The 17,845-nt window shown below is 46.8% G+C and overlaps 2 protein-coding genes across 2 annotated transcripts in view; one reads left to right on the top strand and one right to left on the bottom strand.

The window, feature by feature from the left end:
• Positions 1 to 7,935: 7,935 nt before the first annotated feature.
• On the bottom strand, positions 7,936 to 9,156 carry LOC114812197 (extensin-like). The gene is made up of 2 exons (XM_029065986.1): positions 8,730 to 9,156; positions 7,936 to 8,351 (listed from the first exon to the last, which is right to left on the bottom strand). The coding sequence occupies exons 1-2, from the start codon at positions 9,154 to 9,156 to the stop codon at positions 7,936 to 7,938; spliced, it is 843 nt and encodes a 280-aa protein (XP_028921819.1).
• Positions 9,075 to 17,845, top strand: part of CIDEA (cell death inducing DFFA like effector a) — a 28,925-nt gene continuing 20,154 nt past the window's right edge. Inside the window, exon 1 of the mRNA XM_029064346.2 lies at positions 9,075 to 9,192. Coding sequence (XP_028920179.1) covers positions 9,155 to 9,192 — 38 coding nt within the window. The 5' untranslated portion in view covers positions 9,075 to 9,154. The remainder of the gene's footprint in view (positions 9,193 to 17,845) is intronic.

The raw sequence follows: 17,845 nt of genomic DNA, 5'->3' as shown, positions 1-17,845 counted from the left end.
TTCTTGTAAAAATGATCATATAAAAATGCTTATAGGGGAAATGAAAAGCAGTAAAGACCAGACTAGATTCCCACTTCTTCAACTAGAATATTAACATGCGCTAATATGTTTTAAAATGGACATGCAGTGATAAATCGTGGTACGTGTAAAGTTTCAAGTATTTGGGACAAAGTTACATGAGGCCATGGATGTTAAATTTATTGTTAGACCAAATTCTTATGAAATTTCTGATGGACAGGCTTGCAAAGGAATGGGAATAAAACTGGGAAAGGGTCATGCGTACAGATTGATTAGCTGAGAATTCCTGTCAGTTGTGCTTAGGTCAACCAATCAGGCTCAGAATCAGACTAAGACCTAGCTTCCACTCTCTCTCCCACATTTTTAGAATTTAGATATTTTTAAAATTTGTTTGATGAGCTAGATAAGCTTTTGCCAGAAAAAAAAAAGGCCCCTGAGTCTTGAGTTAAACATTTCCAGAGCTAAATTAATGACTTTAAACTCTGACTCGTGTGAATTTCCAACCCCTGAAGACAAAGCTGCATTAAAGATTTGGAAGTTCGTTTAAATCAAAGTTAAAATGATTACTCTCTCTCAGGAAGGAGATCTGTAAATTGTTTAATAGAACCAGAGGGAATTCCACTGTAGTATTTGTACTCCTGCCTAATAATCTACTTAGGAAATCTATTGAGTACATTAACAAGTTCTCTAGAGATAAATTATGAATTCACTTCTCTCCCCAGAAATCATTACATCCCTCTACCTCATCTTAGTTAACACTAAAAAAGAACATTTTGTAGGCACCTTCTTGAAGAAAGTCTTCAAAGTAAAGTAAATCTTATAAAGTGGACAGGAGAGTTGTTTACTCTCATTTGTTACTTTAACCTAGTGACTCTCAATTCCGCAACCACCCAGTAATTTTGGTATCTCAGCCAACAAAATATTCAAATCATCAAAATCATTTTGATACAATCTTCCTTGAAAATTTAATTTTTCCTGCATTGTATTTGCCTCAGTATCTTCAACTTAAACCTATAAAAAAGAGTAAGATGTTGTGTCGCCCTAGTAAATATTCGTTATGAACTCTACAGTGACCACACACGTATAACTTATAGACAGTGTGATTTAAAGTTAGGTTCAGAGCCAGATTAAAGCAACAGAAGGTCCAGTGCCATTGTGACCCCTCCAAGGCAAAATTCACTCCCTCCCCACGTTGCATCTGTGCACGCACCCCCTCCTTCCCACGCCTGTTCAGAGCTTCTTTTGGACTGCCCTGCAGCTCTGGGCGGTGCGCGGTGGGAGAAGAGTGGTTGTGGTTTTGTTAGGATTTGGGGAGCGTCTCATGAGCCTGGTGAGGCCTTTTTGTAGGCAACAGGCTCCGTGTCAGGGGTGCACCAGTGTTAGGGTACTTACTGGTGGAATGCTATCACTATGGGTCAAAGATGCCCAGAGACTCCTGTCACTGTGAATTGGAGATAATGCCCACTTTCCTCAGTGGTTAAGAAAGGTGACACTGTTATTATTAATAATAATTGTATTTATTGAGTGCTTACTGTTTGCAAATCACTGTACTAAACGCTTGGGAGAGGACAATGCTCCTCCTCCCCTCCCCGTCGCTCTCTCTCCCTCTCTCTGCTCTACCCCCTTCCCCGCCTCACAGCACTTGTGTATATTTGTATGTATTTATTATTCTATTCATTTTATTAATGATATGTATATATCTATAGAAGCAGCGTGGCTCAGTGGAAAGAGCCCGGGCTTGGGAGTCAGAGGTCATGGGTTCGAATCCCAGCTCTGCCACTTGTCAGCTGTGTGACTATGGGCAAGTCACTTAACCTCTCTGTGCCTCAGTGACCTCATCTGTAAAATGGGGATTAAGACTGTGAGCCTCACGTGGGACAACCTGATTACCCTGTATCTCCCCCAGTGCTTAGAACGGTGCTCAGCACATAGTAAGTGCTTAACAAATATCAACATTATTATTTATCTATTTTGATGCTACTGATGCCTGTCTACTTGTTTTGTTTTGTTGTCTGCCTCCCCGCTTCTAGACTGTGAGCCCGTTGTTGGATAGGGATTGTCTCTATCTGTTGCCAAATTGTACTTTCCAAGCCCATGGTGCTCTGCACACAGTAAGTGCTCAATAAATACGATTGAAGGAATGAATACAGTATAACATCAAGCACATTTGCTGCCCACAACAAGCTCACAGTCTAGTGGGGGAGAGAGACATTAATATAAATAAATAAGTAAATGACAGATATATATGTTCTGTGGGGAAGGAAGAGAGGATGAATGAAGGAGCAAGTGTGAGCTGCACAGAAGGGAGTGGGAGAAGAGGAGAGGAAGGCTTAGTCGGGGAAGATTTCCTGGAGGAGAAGTGCCTTCAATAAGACTTTGAAGTGGGGGAAATTAGGTGACACTAGGTGAGAAAATATGTACAGCCCTCTTTAATAATAATTCTTATTAATACTGGTCAGAAAATACCTGAGATTTGAATATGTTCTTCTTCCTAAAGATTCCGTGAAGGCGGGGACCATATGTACTAATTCTATTGCAATCTCCCAAACTCTCAGAACTCAGAAGGACTTGGGTTCTAATCTCGGCTCTGCTACTTGTCTGCTGTGTGACCTCGGGCAAGTCGCTTGACTTCTCTGATCCTCAGTTACCTCATCTGTAAAATAAGAATTAAGACTGAGCCCCATGTGGGACAAGGACTGTATCCAACCAGATTAACTTGTGCCTACCCCATTGTTTAGTACAGTTTCTGGCATATAGCAAGTGCTTAACAAATTCCATTAAAAAAGAACTTTTTGAAGGCAGGGACCATGTGTACTAATTCTATTGCAATCCCCAAACACTTAATACAGTGCTCTTCATATACTTGTCTTGTCTTATGCCATCGAGTCATCTCCGTCCCATAGCGACACCATGGACACTACCAGAACACCCCACCTCCATCTACAATCATTCTTATAGTGTATCCATAGGGTTTCCTTGGTAAAAATACAGAAGTCGTTTACCGTTGCCTCCTTCCGTGCAGTCAACTTGAGTCTCTGCCACCAACTCTGTCTCATGCCACTGCTGCCCAGCACAGGTGAGTTTTGACTAGATGCTCAATAATTAATATCGATTGATTGATGAATGGATTGTTTTTTCTTTTCTTCCCCGATCTTCACCTTCCCACTCATTACTATTTTTGCAGGTCACCCCGGAAACATTGCTGGGCTAGCAAATTTATTTTGTTCAAAATCAACAATGCAATGGAAATCCAGCAATTCCACATGAAAACATGGCAAGAAAATACTGTTTTACCTCCTTGGCTTTCCTGCTAATTAATCTGTTAACAAGGCAGAGGAATGCTGAGGCACAAAATTGGTTCTTTGTTTTTAATATCCTAGATGAGGAAGGAGTTTATTTTTGCTTCATTTTCCAAAGCCCAGGTAATAATAATAATAATAATGTTGGTATTTGTTAAGCGCTTACTATGTGCAGAGCACTGTTCTAAGCGCTGGGGTAGACATAGGGGAATCAGGTTGTCCCACGTGGGGCTCACAGTCTTAATCCCCATTTTACAGATGAGGTAACTGAGGCACAGAGAAGTGAAGTGACTTGCCCACAGTCACACAGCTAAGTGGCAGAGCTGGGATTCAAACTCATGACCTCTGACTCCAAAGCCCGTGCTTTTTCCACTGAGCCACACTGCTCCGCACCTCTTACAGTGGCAAAGCAGGAAAAGAGAAACTTGATAATATTCAGCAATGTGATAATTAAAGTAAATAGGAGGAGGAGGGAGAAAACTAAAGGATTACTTGGGAGTGCACACTGGTTTTGAGTCCTCATGAACAATTCCTACAAAAGCGTTTTCCCTCCCATCAGACTGTAAAATTTTTGAGGGTAGGGATGGGATCTGCCAACTGTATTGTACTCTCACAAGCATTTAGTACAGTTCTTTGCGCACAGAAACTATAATGGTGGTGTTTGTTAAGCACCTGCTATGTACCTAGTACTGCACTACACACTGTGGTAGGTACCAGGTAAGCAGGTTGGACATAATCCCTGACCCCCATGGAGTTCACAGTCTAAGGGGGAGGAAGAATAGGTAACAAGTCCCTATTTTATAGACGAAGAAACTGAGGTTCAGTGAGCTCACACAACAGGAAAAAGATAGAGCCGGGATTAGAACACAGCTCCTCTGGCTCCCGAGCCCATGCTCTTTTCATTAGGCCATGCGGCAATAATAATGTTGGTATTTGTTAAGTGCTTACTATGTGCTGGGCACTGTTCTAAGCGCTGGGGTAGATTCAGGGTAATCAAGTTGTCCCAAGTGAGGCTCACAGTCTTAATCCCCATTTTACAGATGAGGGAACTGAGTCACCGAGAAGTGACTTGCCCACAGTCACACAGCTGCCAAGTGACAGAGTCAGAATTTGAACCCATGACCTCTGACTCCCAAGCCCATGCTCTTTCCACTGAGCCATGCTGCTTCTCAAGCATTCAATAAATACCACTGATTAATTACACTTGAAATGAGACCGTCATTCTGTGGTTATTTGGTCACAAAGTGAAGCCGAGAGAACAGAAAGAGAATGAAGCTTTTAATTCAAGATCCTGGGAACAGTTTGGCCAAGCTATTCAAATTCTCTGCCTCAGGTTCCTGTCTCTGTAGTAAAGATAGTATAACACTTTATGTGAATATTCCAAGATGGAGTTCCTTATCAATCAATCAATTAATTGAGAGCCTACTAGGCACAGAGCGCTGTACTAACTCCTTAGGCGAGTACAGTATAATAGAATTAATGGACACATTCCCTGCCTATAAGGATATTTCAGTTTAGAAGGAGAGACAGACATTAATACAAATAAATAATTTATGATATGTAATTTAAAGAGATGTACCTTAGGGGTTGTGGGTGGAGTGAATATTAAGTGTCCAAAGGTCACAAATCCAAGGCCCTGTGGCTGGAAATGGGCAAATCCTGCTGGACTTCTTTGTGCTGGCTCTGTCACCGAGGTAATAATAATAATAATAATAATAATGCTGGTATTTGTTAAGTGCTTACTTTGTGCAGAGCACTGTTCTAAGCACTGGGGTAGACACAGGGGAATCAGGTTGTCCCACGTGGGGCTCACAGTCTTAATCCCCATTTTACAGATGAGGTAACTGAGGCACAGAAAAGTTAAGTGACTTGCCCACAGTCACACAGCTGACAAGTGGCAGAGCTGGGATTTGAACTCATGACCGCTGACTCCAAAGCCCGTGCTCTTTCCACTGAGCCACGCTGCTTCTCTACAGTGTGGTATCTCTTCCCTCTTATCGGAAGGTCGAGGACAAGGATGTTGCTAGCAGTCTTTGATTTCCTCGGATTAGCAAAATGAATTAGAGCCTGAGAAAAAAAGTAGAAAAACACCAGGTGTTGTGAGAATTAAATAATGAAGTGATTCTAAACCTTTGAATGAGTAAGGAGGGTTTGTAGGGACTGCCTAGAAAAAAAGCACCATGGCCTAGTGGAAAAAGAATGGGTCCAGGAGTCAGAAGGAACTGGGTTCTAATCCCAGGTCTGCCACCTGCCTGTTGTGTAACCTTGGGCAAGTCCCTTAACATCTCTGTGTCTCAGTTACCTCATCAATAAAATGGGGATTACTACTGTGAGCCCCATTGAGAAGCAGCGTGGCTCAGTGGAAAGAGCCTGGGCTTTGGAGTCAGAGGTCATGGGTTCGACTCCCAGATCTGCCACTTGGCAGCTGTGTGACTGTGGGAAAGTCACTTCACTTCTCTGTGCCTCAGTTATCTCATCTGTAAAATGGGGATTGACTGTGAGCCTCACGTGGGACAATCTGATGACCCTGTATCTACCCCAGCGCTTAGAACAGTGCTCTGCATATAGTAAGTGCTAAACAAATACCAACATAGATCAGGTCCAACCTGATTAGCTTGTATCAACCCCAGGGCTTAGTACAATGTCTGGCAAATACCATTTCCTAAATATGTGGTTTTTCAGGCTCCCACAGTTATTAGGCTGTGGGGACAAAGTTGAGTTTCCCCCACATTGTGGTCAGGGAACGTGTCTACTAACTCTCTTACATTGTACTCTCCCAAGTGCTTAGTACAGTGCTCTGCACACAGTAAGCACTCAATAAATGACACTGATTGATACTCTCCCAAGCCCTCAGTAGAGAGCTCTGCACACAGTAAGTACCCAATAAATACTATTGATTGATTGATGAACACAAAAAGGGGAGGGATGTAAGGAGGAGCAGTGGGGCTTAGTGGCTAGAGCATAGGCCTGGGAGTCAGAAGGTCATGGGTTCTAATCCTGGCTCTGCCACTTGTGTGCTGCGTGACCTTGGGTAAAGAGCACGGGCTTTGGAGTCAGAGGTCATGGGTTCAAATCCCGGCTCGGTCACTGGTCAGCTGTGTGACTGTGGGCAAGTCACTTAACTTCTCGGTGCCTCAGTTACCTCATCTGTAAAATGGGGATTAAGACTGTGAGCCCCACGTGGGACAACCCGATTCCCCTGTGTCTACCCCAGCGCTTAGAACAGTGCTCGGCACATAGTAAGCGCTTAACAAATACCAACATTATTATTATTACTTATTTTCTGTGAGCCTCAGTTCCCTCATCTGTAAAATGGGGATTAATAATAATTATTATTATGGTGTTTGTTAAGCAATTACTGTGTGCCAAGTGCTGGGGTAGATACACATGGGGTCCCACATGTGGTTCACAGTCTTAATCCCCATTTTACAGATGAGGTCACTGCAGCACAGAGAAGCAAATTGGCTGGCCCAAGGTCATACAGCAGACGAGAGGCAGAGGCAAAATTAGAACACACGTCCTGTGACTCCCAAGCCTTTGCTCTTTCCACCGAGCCACGCTGTGAGCCCCATCTGGGATAAGGGACCGTGTCCAGTCTGAATGACTTGTATCTCCCCCAGAGCTTAGAACAGTGCTTGGCATGTAGTAAGCATTTAACAAAAACATTAATAATAATAATTGCTATTATTATTATTAAGAAAGGAAGCAGCAGCTTGAGGAGACATCAGTGTGGTCTAGCAGATAGCACATGGGCCTGGGAGTCTGTGTATATACCTATGATTCTATTTATCTTGATGATTTTGAGGCCAGACTACTTGTGTTTTGTTTTGTTGTCTGTCTCCCCCGTTTAGACTGTGAGCCCGTCCTTGGGCAGGGATTGTCTCTTTCTGTGCCGAATTGCACATGCCAAGCGCTCAGTACAGTGCTCGGCACATAGTAAGCGCTCAATAAATACCACTGAATGAATGCACGAATGAAGGACCTGGGTTCTAATCCCAGCTCCTCCACTTGTAATAATGTTAATAATGTTGGTATTTGTTAAGCGCTTACTATGTGCCGAGCACTGTTCTAAACACTGGGGTAGACACAGGGGAATCAGGTTGTCCCACGTGGGGCTCACAGTCTTCATCCCCATTTTCCAGATGAGGTCACTGAGGCACCGAGAAGTGAAGTGACTTGCCCACAGTCCCACAGCTGACAAGTGACCGAGCCGGGATTCGAACCCAGGACCTCTGACTCCCAAGCCCGGGCTCTTGCCACTGAGCCACGCTGCTTGTCCGCTGTGTGACCTCGGTTAAGTCACTTCACTTCTCTGGGCCTCATCTGGAAAATGGGAATGAAGACCGTGAGCCCCCTGGGGGACAGGGTCAGTGTCCACCCTGCTTTGCCTGTATCCACTCCAGTGCTTAGTACAGTGCCGGGCACATAGGAAGTGCTGAAGAAATACCACAGTGGTTATAAGCGCTTAGTGCATTGCACTGCGCAGAGTAAGCGCTCAATAAGTACGAATGAATGAATGAATGAATGAATGAATGAATGAATGAATGAATGAATGAATGAATGAATGAATGAGGCTCAGGGGAAGGACAAGGACAGGGCGGGGGGGTGGAGGGGGGAACTAGGGGGAGGGAACAGGGGCGTGTCCAGGGGCGTGACGTATTTGGGGGCGTGACGTTTTCGGGGGCGTGACATAACTGGGGGCGTGTCCGGGCGTGACGTATTGGGGGCGTGACGTATGGAGGGGCGTGACGTTTTCGGGGGCGGGTCCGGGATCGTGACGTATTTGGGGCGTGTCCTGGGGTGTGACGTGTTTGGACGTGTGACGCATTTGGGGGCGTGTCCTGGGCAGTGCGTTCAGGGGGCGTGTCACGCGACGTGACGTGTCGAGAGGGGGCGTGTCCTGGGCGGGGCGTCCCGAGGGGCGTGTCCTGAGGGCGTGACGTGTTTGGGGGCGTGTCTGAAGGGGCGTGACGCGCTGGGGGGCGGGTCCGAGTGGGCGTGACGTGTCTGGGGGCGTGACCGGGGGAGTGACGTCTACGGGGAAGCGTGTCCTGGGGCGTGACGTATGGGGGCGTGACGTGGTTAGGGGCGGGGCATCCAGGGGGCGATGGGGCGTGGCCGATGCCAGTTGGGGCGACGTGACGCGTTTGGGGGCGGATAATAATAATAATGTTGGTATTTGTTAAGCGCTTACTAGGTGCAAAGCACTGTCCTAAGCGCTGGGGTGGATCCGAGGTAATCAGGCTGTCCCATGTGAGGCTCCCAGTCTTCATCCCCATTTTCCAGAGGAGGGAACTGAGGCACAGAGAAGTAAAGTGACTTGCCCAAGGTCACACAGCAGACAAGTGGCGGAGGCGGGATTAGAACCCACGACCGCAGACACCCAAACCCGGCCTCTTTCCAATGAGCCACGCTGCTTCTCGTGGCTCGTGTTCGGGGGCGTGACGTGTTCGGCGGCGTGACGTTTTGGGGAGCGTGTGTTTGGGGCGTGACGTAATGGGGCGTGACGTGTGTGGGGGCGGGGCATCCAGGGGGCGATGGGGCGTGTCCCATGCGAGTTGGGGGAGGGGGTGTATGTGTCTCGGGCGGTGGGTTGGGGGGCGTGTCCTGGGGCAGGACGTGCTTGGGGCCTAGGCGGGGCAGGTCTGGGGGCGGGGCAGTCCGGGGGCACGTGGGCCTGCCCGGGGCCGTGCCCGGGGGAGGACGGGGCGGGCTTGGGGGGGGGCGGATCCCGGTCCGGCGGCCCTATAAGAAGGCTCGTCTGCGGGGGCAGGGGGACGGGAGGTGAGCAGTCGGGGCGGATCGTCAGCCGGTGGGGGCGCGGGGGCCCGCACAGCATGGAGGTCGCCCTGGACTGCGCGGGAGCCCTCATCAGGTCAGTCGGCGGCGGCCCCACCGCCCCTCAGCGGGGACGGGGCGCGCCCCCTGCCGGCGGGGTGGCAGCGACGAGCTCCCCCCCGGGGCCGGGGGGCGCCCCCTTCTGGCGGGGTGGAAGAGACGCGCTCCCCGCCGGGGGGGGGCGCCCCCTGCCGGCGGGGTGGCAGCTCTGCGCTCCCCGCCGGGGCCGAGTGGGCGCCCCCCGCTGGCAGGATGGAAGAGACGCGCTCCCCGCCGGGGCCGGGGTCGCCCCCTGCTGGCGGGATGGCAGCGCTGCGCTCCCTGCCGGGTGCTGGGGACGCCCCCTGCCGGCGGGGTGGCAGCGACGCGCTCCCCCCCGGCCCCCGCCCCCTTTCCATTACGGAGATCTATCTACACAACCTCTGCCAGGAGCGGGAATTGGGGAGAGGTGGCAAATCCAACCTTTAATTTATAATTGCTTGTTTTTTTTACCCTATTTAATAATATGGCATTTGTTAAGCCCTTCCTGTGTGCCGAGCCCCAGGGTGAGATATGACATTATCAGGCCGTCCCACATGGGGCTCACAGTCTTAAATCCTCATTTTACAGGGGTCACTGAGGCCCAGAGAAGAAGAATAATGGTATTTGTTAATAATAATGTTGGTATTTGTTAAGCGCTTACTATGTGCAGAGCACTATGTGCAGAGCGCTGGGGTAGATACAGGGTAATCAGGTTGTCCCACGTGAGGCTCACAGTCTTAATCCCCATTTTACAGATGAGGTCACTGAGGCCCAGAGAAGTGAGGTGACTTGCCTACAGTCACCTAGCTGACAAGTGGCGGAGCCGGAATTAGAACCCATGACCTCTGACTCCCAAGCCCAGGCTCTTTCCACTGAGCCACGCCGCTTCTCTAAGTGCTTTCTCTGTGCAAAGCACTGTTCTAAGCACTCCGGGGGAATACATGGTGATCAGGTTGTTCCACGTGGGGTTCACAGTCTTCATCCCCATTTTCCAGATAATGGAACTGAGGCCCAGAGAAGTTCAGTGACTCGCCCAAAGTCAAACAGTTGACAGGTGGCGGAGCAGGGATTAGAACCTACGACCTCTGACTCCCAAGCCCCGGACTTTTGCCACTGAGCCACGCTGCTTCTTGTAAGGCGCTTACCATGTGCCAAGCACTGTTCTAGGCACTGGGGGAGATACAGGGCCATCAGGTTGTCTCACGTGGGGCTCACAGTCTTAAATCATTCATTCAATCGTATTTATTGTGCGCTTAGTGTGCACAGCACTGTACTAAGCGCTTGGAGAGTACAATTCAGCAACAGATAGACAATCCCTGCCCACAACGGACTCAGTCTAGAAGCGGGGAGACAGACATCAATATAAATAAATAGAATTATAGGTATATACACATCATTAATAAGATCAATAGACTAATAACTATGTACTTTATACACAAGTGCTATTGGGAGGGGGATAGAGCACAGGAAGGGAGTTGGGGTGATGGGGAGGAGGAGCAGAGGAAAAGGGGGGTCAGTCTGGAAAGGCCTCTTGGAGGAGGTGAGCTCTCAGTAGGGCTTTGAAGGGGGGAAGTGTGATCCCGGCTCTGCCACTTGTCAGCTGTGTGACCGTGGGCAAGTCACTTAACTTCTCTGTGCCTCAGTTACCTCATCTGTAAAATGGGAATAAAGACTGTGAGCCTCACGTGGGACAACCTGATTACCCTATAAATCTACCCCAGCTCTTAGAACAGTGCTCTGCACGTAGTAAGCGCTTAACAAATACCAACATTATTATTGTTTGACGGATGTGAGGAGGGAGGACATTCACCATTTAATCCCCATTTTATAGATGAGATCTATATATTTAGATACAAGTGATTCAGGTTGGACACTGTCCCCATCCCACATAGAGCTCACAGTCTTATAATCTCCATTTTATGGATGAGTTGTAGTCATTCAATCGTATTTATTGAGCACTTACTGTGTGCAGAGCTCTGTACTAAGCACTTGGATCTATACACTCAGATACAAGTCATTCAGGTCGAACACAGTCCCCGTCCTACATAGGGCTCACAGTCCTAATCCCCATTTTCCAGAGGAGGGAACTGGGGCACGGAGAAGTCAAGTGGCTTGCCCAAGGTCACACAGCAGACAAGTGGAGGAGGTGGGATTAGAACCCACGTCCTCTGACTCCTCAACCCGGGTTCTTGCCACTAGGTCATGCTGGCTTCCCAATAATTCCGGTATAAAGCGTACAAGGAGCACAGAGACAGGAAAGTAGGGGAAATAATAATGATGCTATTTGTTAAGCGCTTACTATGTGCCAAGCACTCTTCTTTGAGAGCTTCAGCAGGGAGGGGCTCCTGGAGATGGGATTGTAATAAGGCTTTGAAGGTGGGGAGGGTCATGGTCTGTCGGATATGGAAGGGAAGGGGGTTGCAGGATTTGGTGCTTAGTAGAGTGCTTTGGATATAGTAAGTGCTTAATAAGTACTGCTACTAGGGGACAGTCTTGGTTCAAGGGAGGCAGAGAAGGCCTCCTCCACCCTGCCCCAGCCCAGCCTAGCCTCTCCCTGCTCTGGGGAGGGCCAGGTTGTCTCCGGGCCAGTGACTCTTGCCTTAGTTCCAGTAAGCCAGCTGGTGCCACCCCGAAGTTGTGGATGTGGAAATAAGGGTGATCGTGTGAGCCGGACAGTGCTTTGCACCCAGTAAGCGCTCAATAAATCCGATTGATTTCAAACTTGCCTTTGTTGGTCAGTCTTCCGGCATCCAAGGGTAATGACAGACTAACCAAGGGCTGTGCGGGAAGCAGATGTGAAAGGCCAGAAGTGTGCTGTATTTATCCAAAGCCCTCCTCCTGTTAGGCTGTGGAAACGTGACATAACAACCTTCCGCCGTCTCTTCTGTCTCTGGCCGCCTCTTTTGGTTTAGTCTTTTTATCTTGTTATGACAAAAGTGATAAGGGCCTTAACTTTAAGATATTCATAACTATGTCTCTAGCAGAAATGTTTTTAGTGATATCCAAGACCTCCTTCAGATGCACCAAAACCACTTTTTTATGGTATTTGTTAAGCACTTACTCTGTGTCCTCCACTGTACTAAGTACTGGGATCTTGTCTTGTCTTATGCCGTCGAGTCGTCTCCGACCCATAGCGACACCACGGACGCATCCCTCCCAGAACGCCCGCCCCCCCCATCTGAAGTCATTCTCTAGTGCATTCATTGAGTTCTCTTGGTAAAAATCAGCAAGTTGTTTACTGTTGCCTCCTTCCGCGCGGTCAACTTGAGTCTCCTCCCTCGACTCTCTCCCGTGCCGCTGCTGCCCAGCATGGGTGAGTTTTGAGTTGAAGCAGATTGCCTTCCACTCGCTGGCCACTGTCCAAGCTAGGAATGGAATGGATAGGCCTCCGCTCCACTCTCCCTTCCGTAGTTGAGACTGGTAGAGTCCTGGAAACTTTCCAGGTGTGATCCTGAGGAGGGGATAGTACTGGAATAGATACAAGATGATCAGGTTGGACACAATCCTTCCTCCATGTGGGACTCAGTCTTAAACCCATTTTACAGATGGGGTAACTGAGGCATAGAGAGGTTAAGTGACTTGCCCAAGGTCATACAGCAGACAAGGGGCTGAACCAGGATTAGAGCCCAGGTTCACTTCAGATTTACAATGCTGTCTGCTACAAGTCCACCCCCACCCCATAATGGGTACTAATAACCACCACTGCTCCTCCCCCTCTCCCTTCCCATCCCCTCAGCACTGTACTCGTCCGCTCAACTGTATATATTTTCATTACCCTTTTTATTTTGTTAATGAGATGTACATCACCTTGATTCTATTTATTTGCTATTGTTTTAATGAGATGTTCATCCCCCTGATTCTATTTATTGCTATTGTTCTTGTCTATCTCCCCCGATTAGACTGTGAGCCCATCAAAGGGCAGGGATTGTCTCTATCTGTTACCGATTTGTCCATTCCAAGCACTTAGTACAGTGCTCTGCACATAGTAAGTGCTCAATAAATACTATTGAAGGAATGAATGAAATGCCTATTTACCAAAATTAACCATCTATCACATTCCTTTTGAAGAGTAACACCAAATACCAACATTCTCAGTGATTCCATAGTGAAGTCCTCCGCTCCAAACAAAAACTCCTCACTCTAGGCTTCAAGGCTCTCCATCACCTTGCCCCGTCCTACCTCTCCTCGCTTCTCTCTTTCTACTGCCCACCCCGCACGCTCCGCTCCTCCGCCGCCCACCTCCTCGCCGTCCCTTGGTCTCGCCTATCCCGCCGTCGACCCCCCGGGCCACGTCCTCCACGGTCCTGGAACGCCCTCCCTCCTCACCTCCGCCAAACTCATTCTCTTCCCCTCTTCAAAACCCTACTTAAAACTCACCTCCTCCAAGAGGCCTTCCCAGACTGAGCTCCCCTTCTCCCTCTACTCCCTCTACCACCCCCCCTTCACCTCTCCGCAGCTTAACCCTCTTTTCCCCCCATTTCCCTCTGCTCCTCCCCCTCTCCCTTCCCATCCCCTCAGCACTGTACTCGTCTGCTCAACTGTATATATCTTCATTACCCTATTTATTTTGTTAATTTTGTTAATGAAATGTACATCGCCTTGATTCTATTTAGTTGCCATTGTTTTTAGGAGATATTCTTCCCCCTGACTCTATTTATTGCCATTGTTCTTGTCTGTCCATCTCCCCCGATTAGACTGTAAGCCCGTCAAACGGCAGGGACTGTCTCTATCTGTTGCCGACTTGTTCATTCCAAGCGCTTAGTACAGTGCTCTGCACATAGTAAGCGCTCAATAAATACTATTGAATTGAAAGTCAAGTTTACGTCATTTTTGAGAAGACAGAATCGTTCTAAGTGGAAAATCATGGCTCTTTAGTTGGGGAAAACTATTTATACTTGTTCCTTGAGTCCAGGGAAGCTTCTCGTATCCTGTACTCTGTTGCGGTAATCTCCCAAGAGCTTAGTGCAGTGTTCTCTGGACAGTAAATGCCATAGATTGATCTTGCCCATCAACCGACTTGTTCTCTTCAAAGCAGTTACTATAGTACCCTGCACATAGTAAGCACTCACTAAATATCCTTGACTGACTATTAAAGTGCAAAACCAAGGCTAAAGGAAACCGCCTAATTTGTGACTGTTTGTAATCCTAAAAGAAAGATGGGTCATTTTAAGGGCAATGCCTTGTTAATTATAAGGATTTAGCATATAAGGCTTAATGTAATGGCAAAATTTCCTAGACTTAAAGTACCATGCTCAGCCGGAGTTTGAATCGCTAAAGGTAGAATTTATTAATACCAGATTGCTGCTTGTGGCTTAGCTTTAAAACTGAAGCTTTTTTAGATGGATCAGAAAGCCAGAAATTATTTTGCACACTGACTCAAATTTCCTCTGAAGAAGTTCATCTTAAGTGAAAAGAGACTGAAATTTAAGTTCCTGAGGACAGGGATCATTTCTTCCAAATCTATTGTACTTAGTACGGTGCTCTACACATAAGTAGACTTTTTTATGATATTTGTTAATTGATCTATTAAAATTAGCCTTCCAACCCAGAGGCAATATGTCTTAACATATGGAAAGAAAATTGTTTCACATCACATCGTAGATGCCTAGGCTTTTTAGACTCTCTTACAAGGGATAGTTTACAACTAGTTCTCCACCTTTTAGTGTCCAGGAAGAGGTCATGGGGATAACCTGCTTACCCTGTATCTACCCCAGTGCTTAGAACAGTGCTCTGCACATAGTAAGCGCTTAACAAATACCAACATTATTATTATTATTACTATTATTATTATTAATCCTGGCTCTGCCACTTCTCTGCTGTGTGGCCTTAGGCAAGTCACCTCACTTCTCTGTGCCTCGGTTACCTTATCTGTAAAATGGGGATTGAGACTGGGAGCCCCACGTGGGACAGGGACTGTGTCCAACCTGATTTGCCTGAATCCACCCCAGCGCTTAGTACAGTGCTTGGCACATAGTAAGCATTTAACAAATACCACAATTATTATTAGTAGTAGTAGCAGTACTTTCCAAATACCAACTGGAAAATTGGTAGTGTACCCAATCACCCATTCTTCCTAGATGAGAAGCAGCATGGTCTAGTGGAAAAAGCACAGGTCTGGAAGTCAGAGGACATGGGTTCTAATCCCTGTTCTACCACATGTCTGCCTTGTGACCTTGAGCAAGTCACTTAACTTCTCTGAGCCTCAGTTACCTCATCTATAAAATGGGGATTTAAATTGTGAGCCCCATATGGGACAGGGACTGTGTCTGACCTGATTACCTTGTACCTACCTCAGTGCTTAGAACAGTGCTTGGCATATAGTAAGCGCTTATTCTAAGCACTGGGGCAGATACAAGGCAATCAGGTTGAACAAGGTCTCTGTCCCACATGGGGCTCACAGAGTCAGTCCTCATTTTCCAGATGAGGTAACAGAGGTACAGAGAAGTTAAGCGGCTTGCCCAAGAGTACACAGCAGACAAGTGGAGGAGATGGTAATATAGAAATTTTTATCTAAAAAGTTAGTCATGGTAATTTTGCTGCTGACCCCTTGCCCACATCCTCCCTCTGGCCTGGAATTCCCTCCCCCTCCATATACAACAGACCACTACTCTCCTCACCTTTGAAGCCGTATTAAAATTACATCTCTTCCAAGAGGCCTTTCCCAACTAAAACCTGTTTTCCCCTACTCCTTCTCCCTTCTGCATTACCTGCACTTAGATCTGTACCCTTTGAATACTTGATATTCACCCCGAGAGAACTTACATTTATTTATAATTACCATCCGTCTCCCCTTCTAAACTGTGAGCTCCTTGCGGGCAGGGAATGTGCCTACCGATAGTTGTGTGTTACTCTTCCAAACACTCTTCCACGTGCTCAATCAGTAGCGTCGATTGATTAATCTTCAGCCATCTACCCTCTAACCCATTAATATCCATTCGATTAATGGTTTCTATAATGTGGCTTTCTTCTCTTTCCCTGTTAGCCCAAGGTTTTAGCCACAGGGTTCTTCAAAAATGTAACCCCTGTGATAGGAGAGAACTGGGTGTACAAGACTGTTTCTTGTCCTATATCCTGTCTTTTCCTCTTCCCCCTTCCACCCCAAACCCAACAATCATAAAACCTTATTAAATGATGAGAATCATCCCTTTCCATAGGCAGGCCATTCTAAAATCTGTAGAGCAGTGTTTCCTAACCTTTAAGACTCCAGGTTTACCTTCTTTGTAAGAGGAAGCATATGTTTCTCAGATAATTCTAATTAATCTCTCATTCCTTATGCTGCCTCCTTCAACTGTCAACTCTGAGCTTTAATACTAGTAAGTGGGATAAGTAGCCAGCTCTTACACACACTGCTTAGTCGTCAAGATATGCTGCATCCCTGGTTTGTCACACTCCCTGCCTTAGCAAATAGCAGTGAAGAGAGTGTGTGAGTTGTCCTGCACAAATCCCTAGCACTAATATTCAATTCCTTCATGCAGGTTCTTAGTTGTGAAATGTCAAAATGTGAAATGTCAAGGCTCCACCTTCATCAGAGTAGAATGATTACCCTGTTGGGAACTGTTGCATGAGTGTGAATCTCATCCTTCTGGAGGACCAAAGGCTTTTGTTTTGTTTTTTTAAACATGGAATTTGTTAAATGCTTACTGTGTACCAGGTACTGTAGTCGGCGCTGGGGTAGATACAAGTTAATCAGATTGGACACAGTCCATGTCCCACAAGAGACTCCCGGTTTTAATCCCCATTTTACAGATTGAGGCACGGAGAAGTTGAGTGACTTGCTCAAGCTCACACAGCAGGCAAATGGCAGAGCTTAGATTAGAGCCCAAGTCCTTCCGACTTCCAGGCCGGTGCTCTATCCTCTAGACCACACTGCTTCTGTTTCACTGGTAGATGTTAAGGATCAGAACTGTAATTAAAAGTGAGCCCAACTTCCCCTGCAAAACACAAGGAATGGAGCTTTAAATGATATTGCTAAGTTTGATCTAGAGGAGTCCTACCACTGTCCTAAAATGGTAATTCTTGCAGGCTTCAGTCTACTAATGGCCTCTATTAAGCCCTCACTGTGTGCAGAATACTGTACTGGGTTGTTGAGAAATTACAAGATTGTAGAGTTGGTAGACGTGATCCTTGCCCATAAGGAATTTACAGTCTATGGTGGGGAGACAGATGATAAAATAAATTACAGATAGGAAAATAGTAAAATTTAAGGTCATTTATATAAGTGCTGTGGGTCTGGTGTGGGTTTCTGTTGTCTTTTATCCAAGTTATATCTCTTTCCTGGAATCATCAGGATAAACTCTGCATTGGTTAGCTTGTCTTTTTCCCTATTTTTCTTTTTTTGAAAAAAAAATAGCCCGTTACATAAATTCTAGCCCTATATATATTCACATGAATGTCTGTCCACTTGTATTTTATAAGACCACCTACCTATTCAGAAAGTACGAAAGTAATCCATGCAAACCGTTTTGATTGCAATCGATTTTGTTGCTGTGATAGTGGGGCCCAGATTCTCCTATTGATGTACAAGGTCCTTCACGTAAGTTGTGATTCTGCCCCGATCATTTTTCTACAAAACCATTCAGTCCACGTTTTCCCCTCTCCTCAGGAGCCTCCAGTGGCTGCCCATCCACCTCTGCATCAAACTCCTTATCATAGATGTGACTGTGAGCTCC

The sequence above is a fragment of the Ornithorhynchus anatinus genome, chromosome 5, assembly GCF_004115215.2.
Source record: "Ornithorhynchus anatinus isolate Pmale09 chromosome 5, mOrnAna1.pri.v4, whole genome shotgun sequence".
Classification (NCBI taxonomy): Eukaryota; Metazoa; Chordata; class Mammalia; order Monotremata; family Ornithorhynchidae; genus Ornithorhynchus; species Ornithorhynchus anatinus.
Note: the sequence above shows the minus strand (reverse complement) of the source record. Positions and strands in the feature narration are given on the sequence as shown.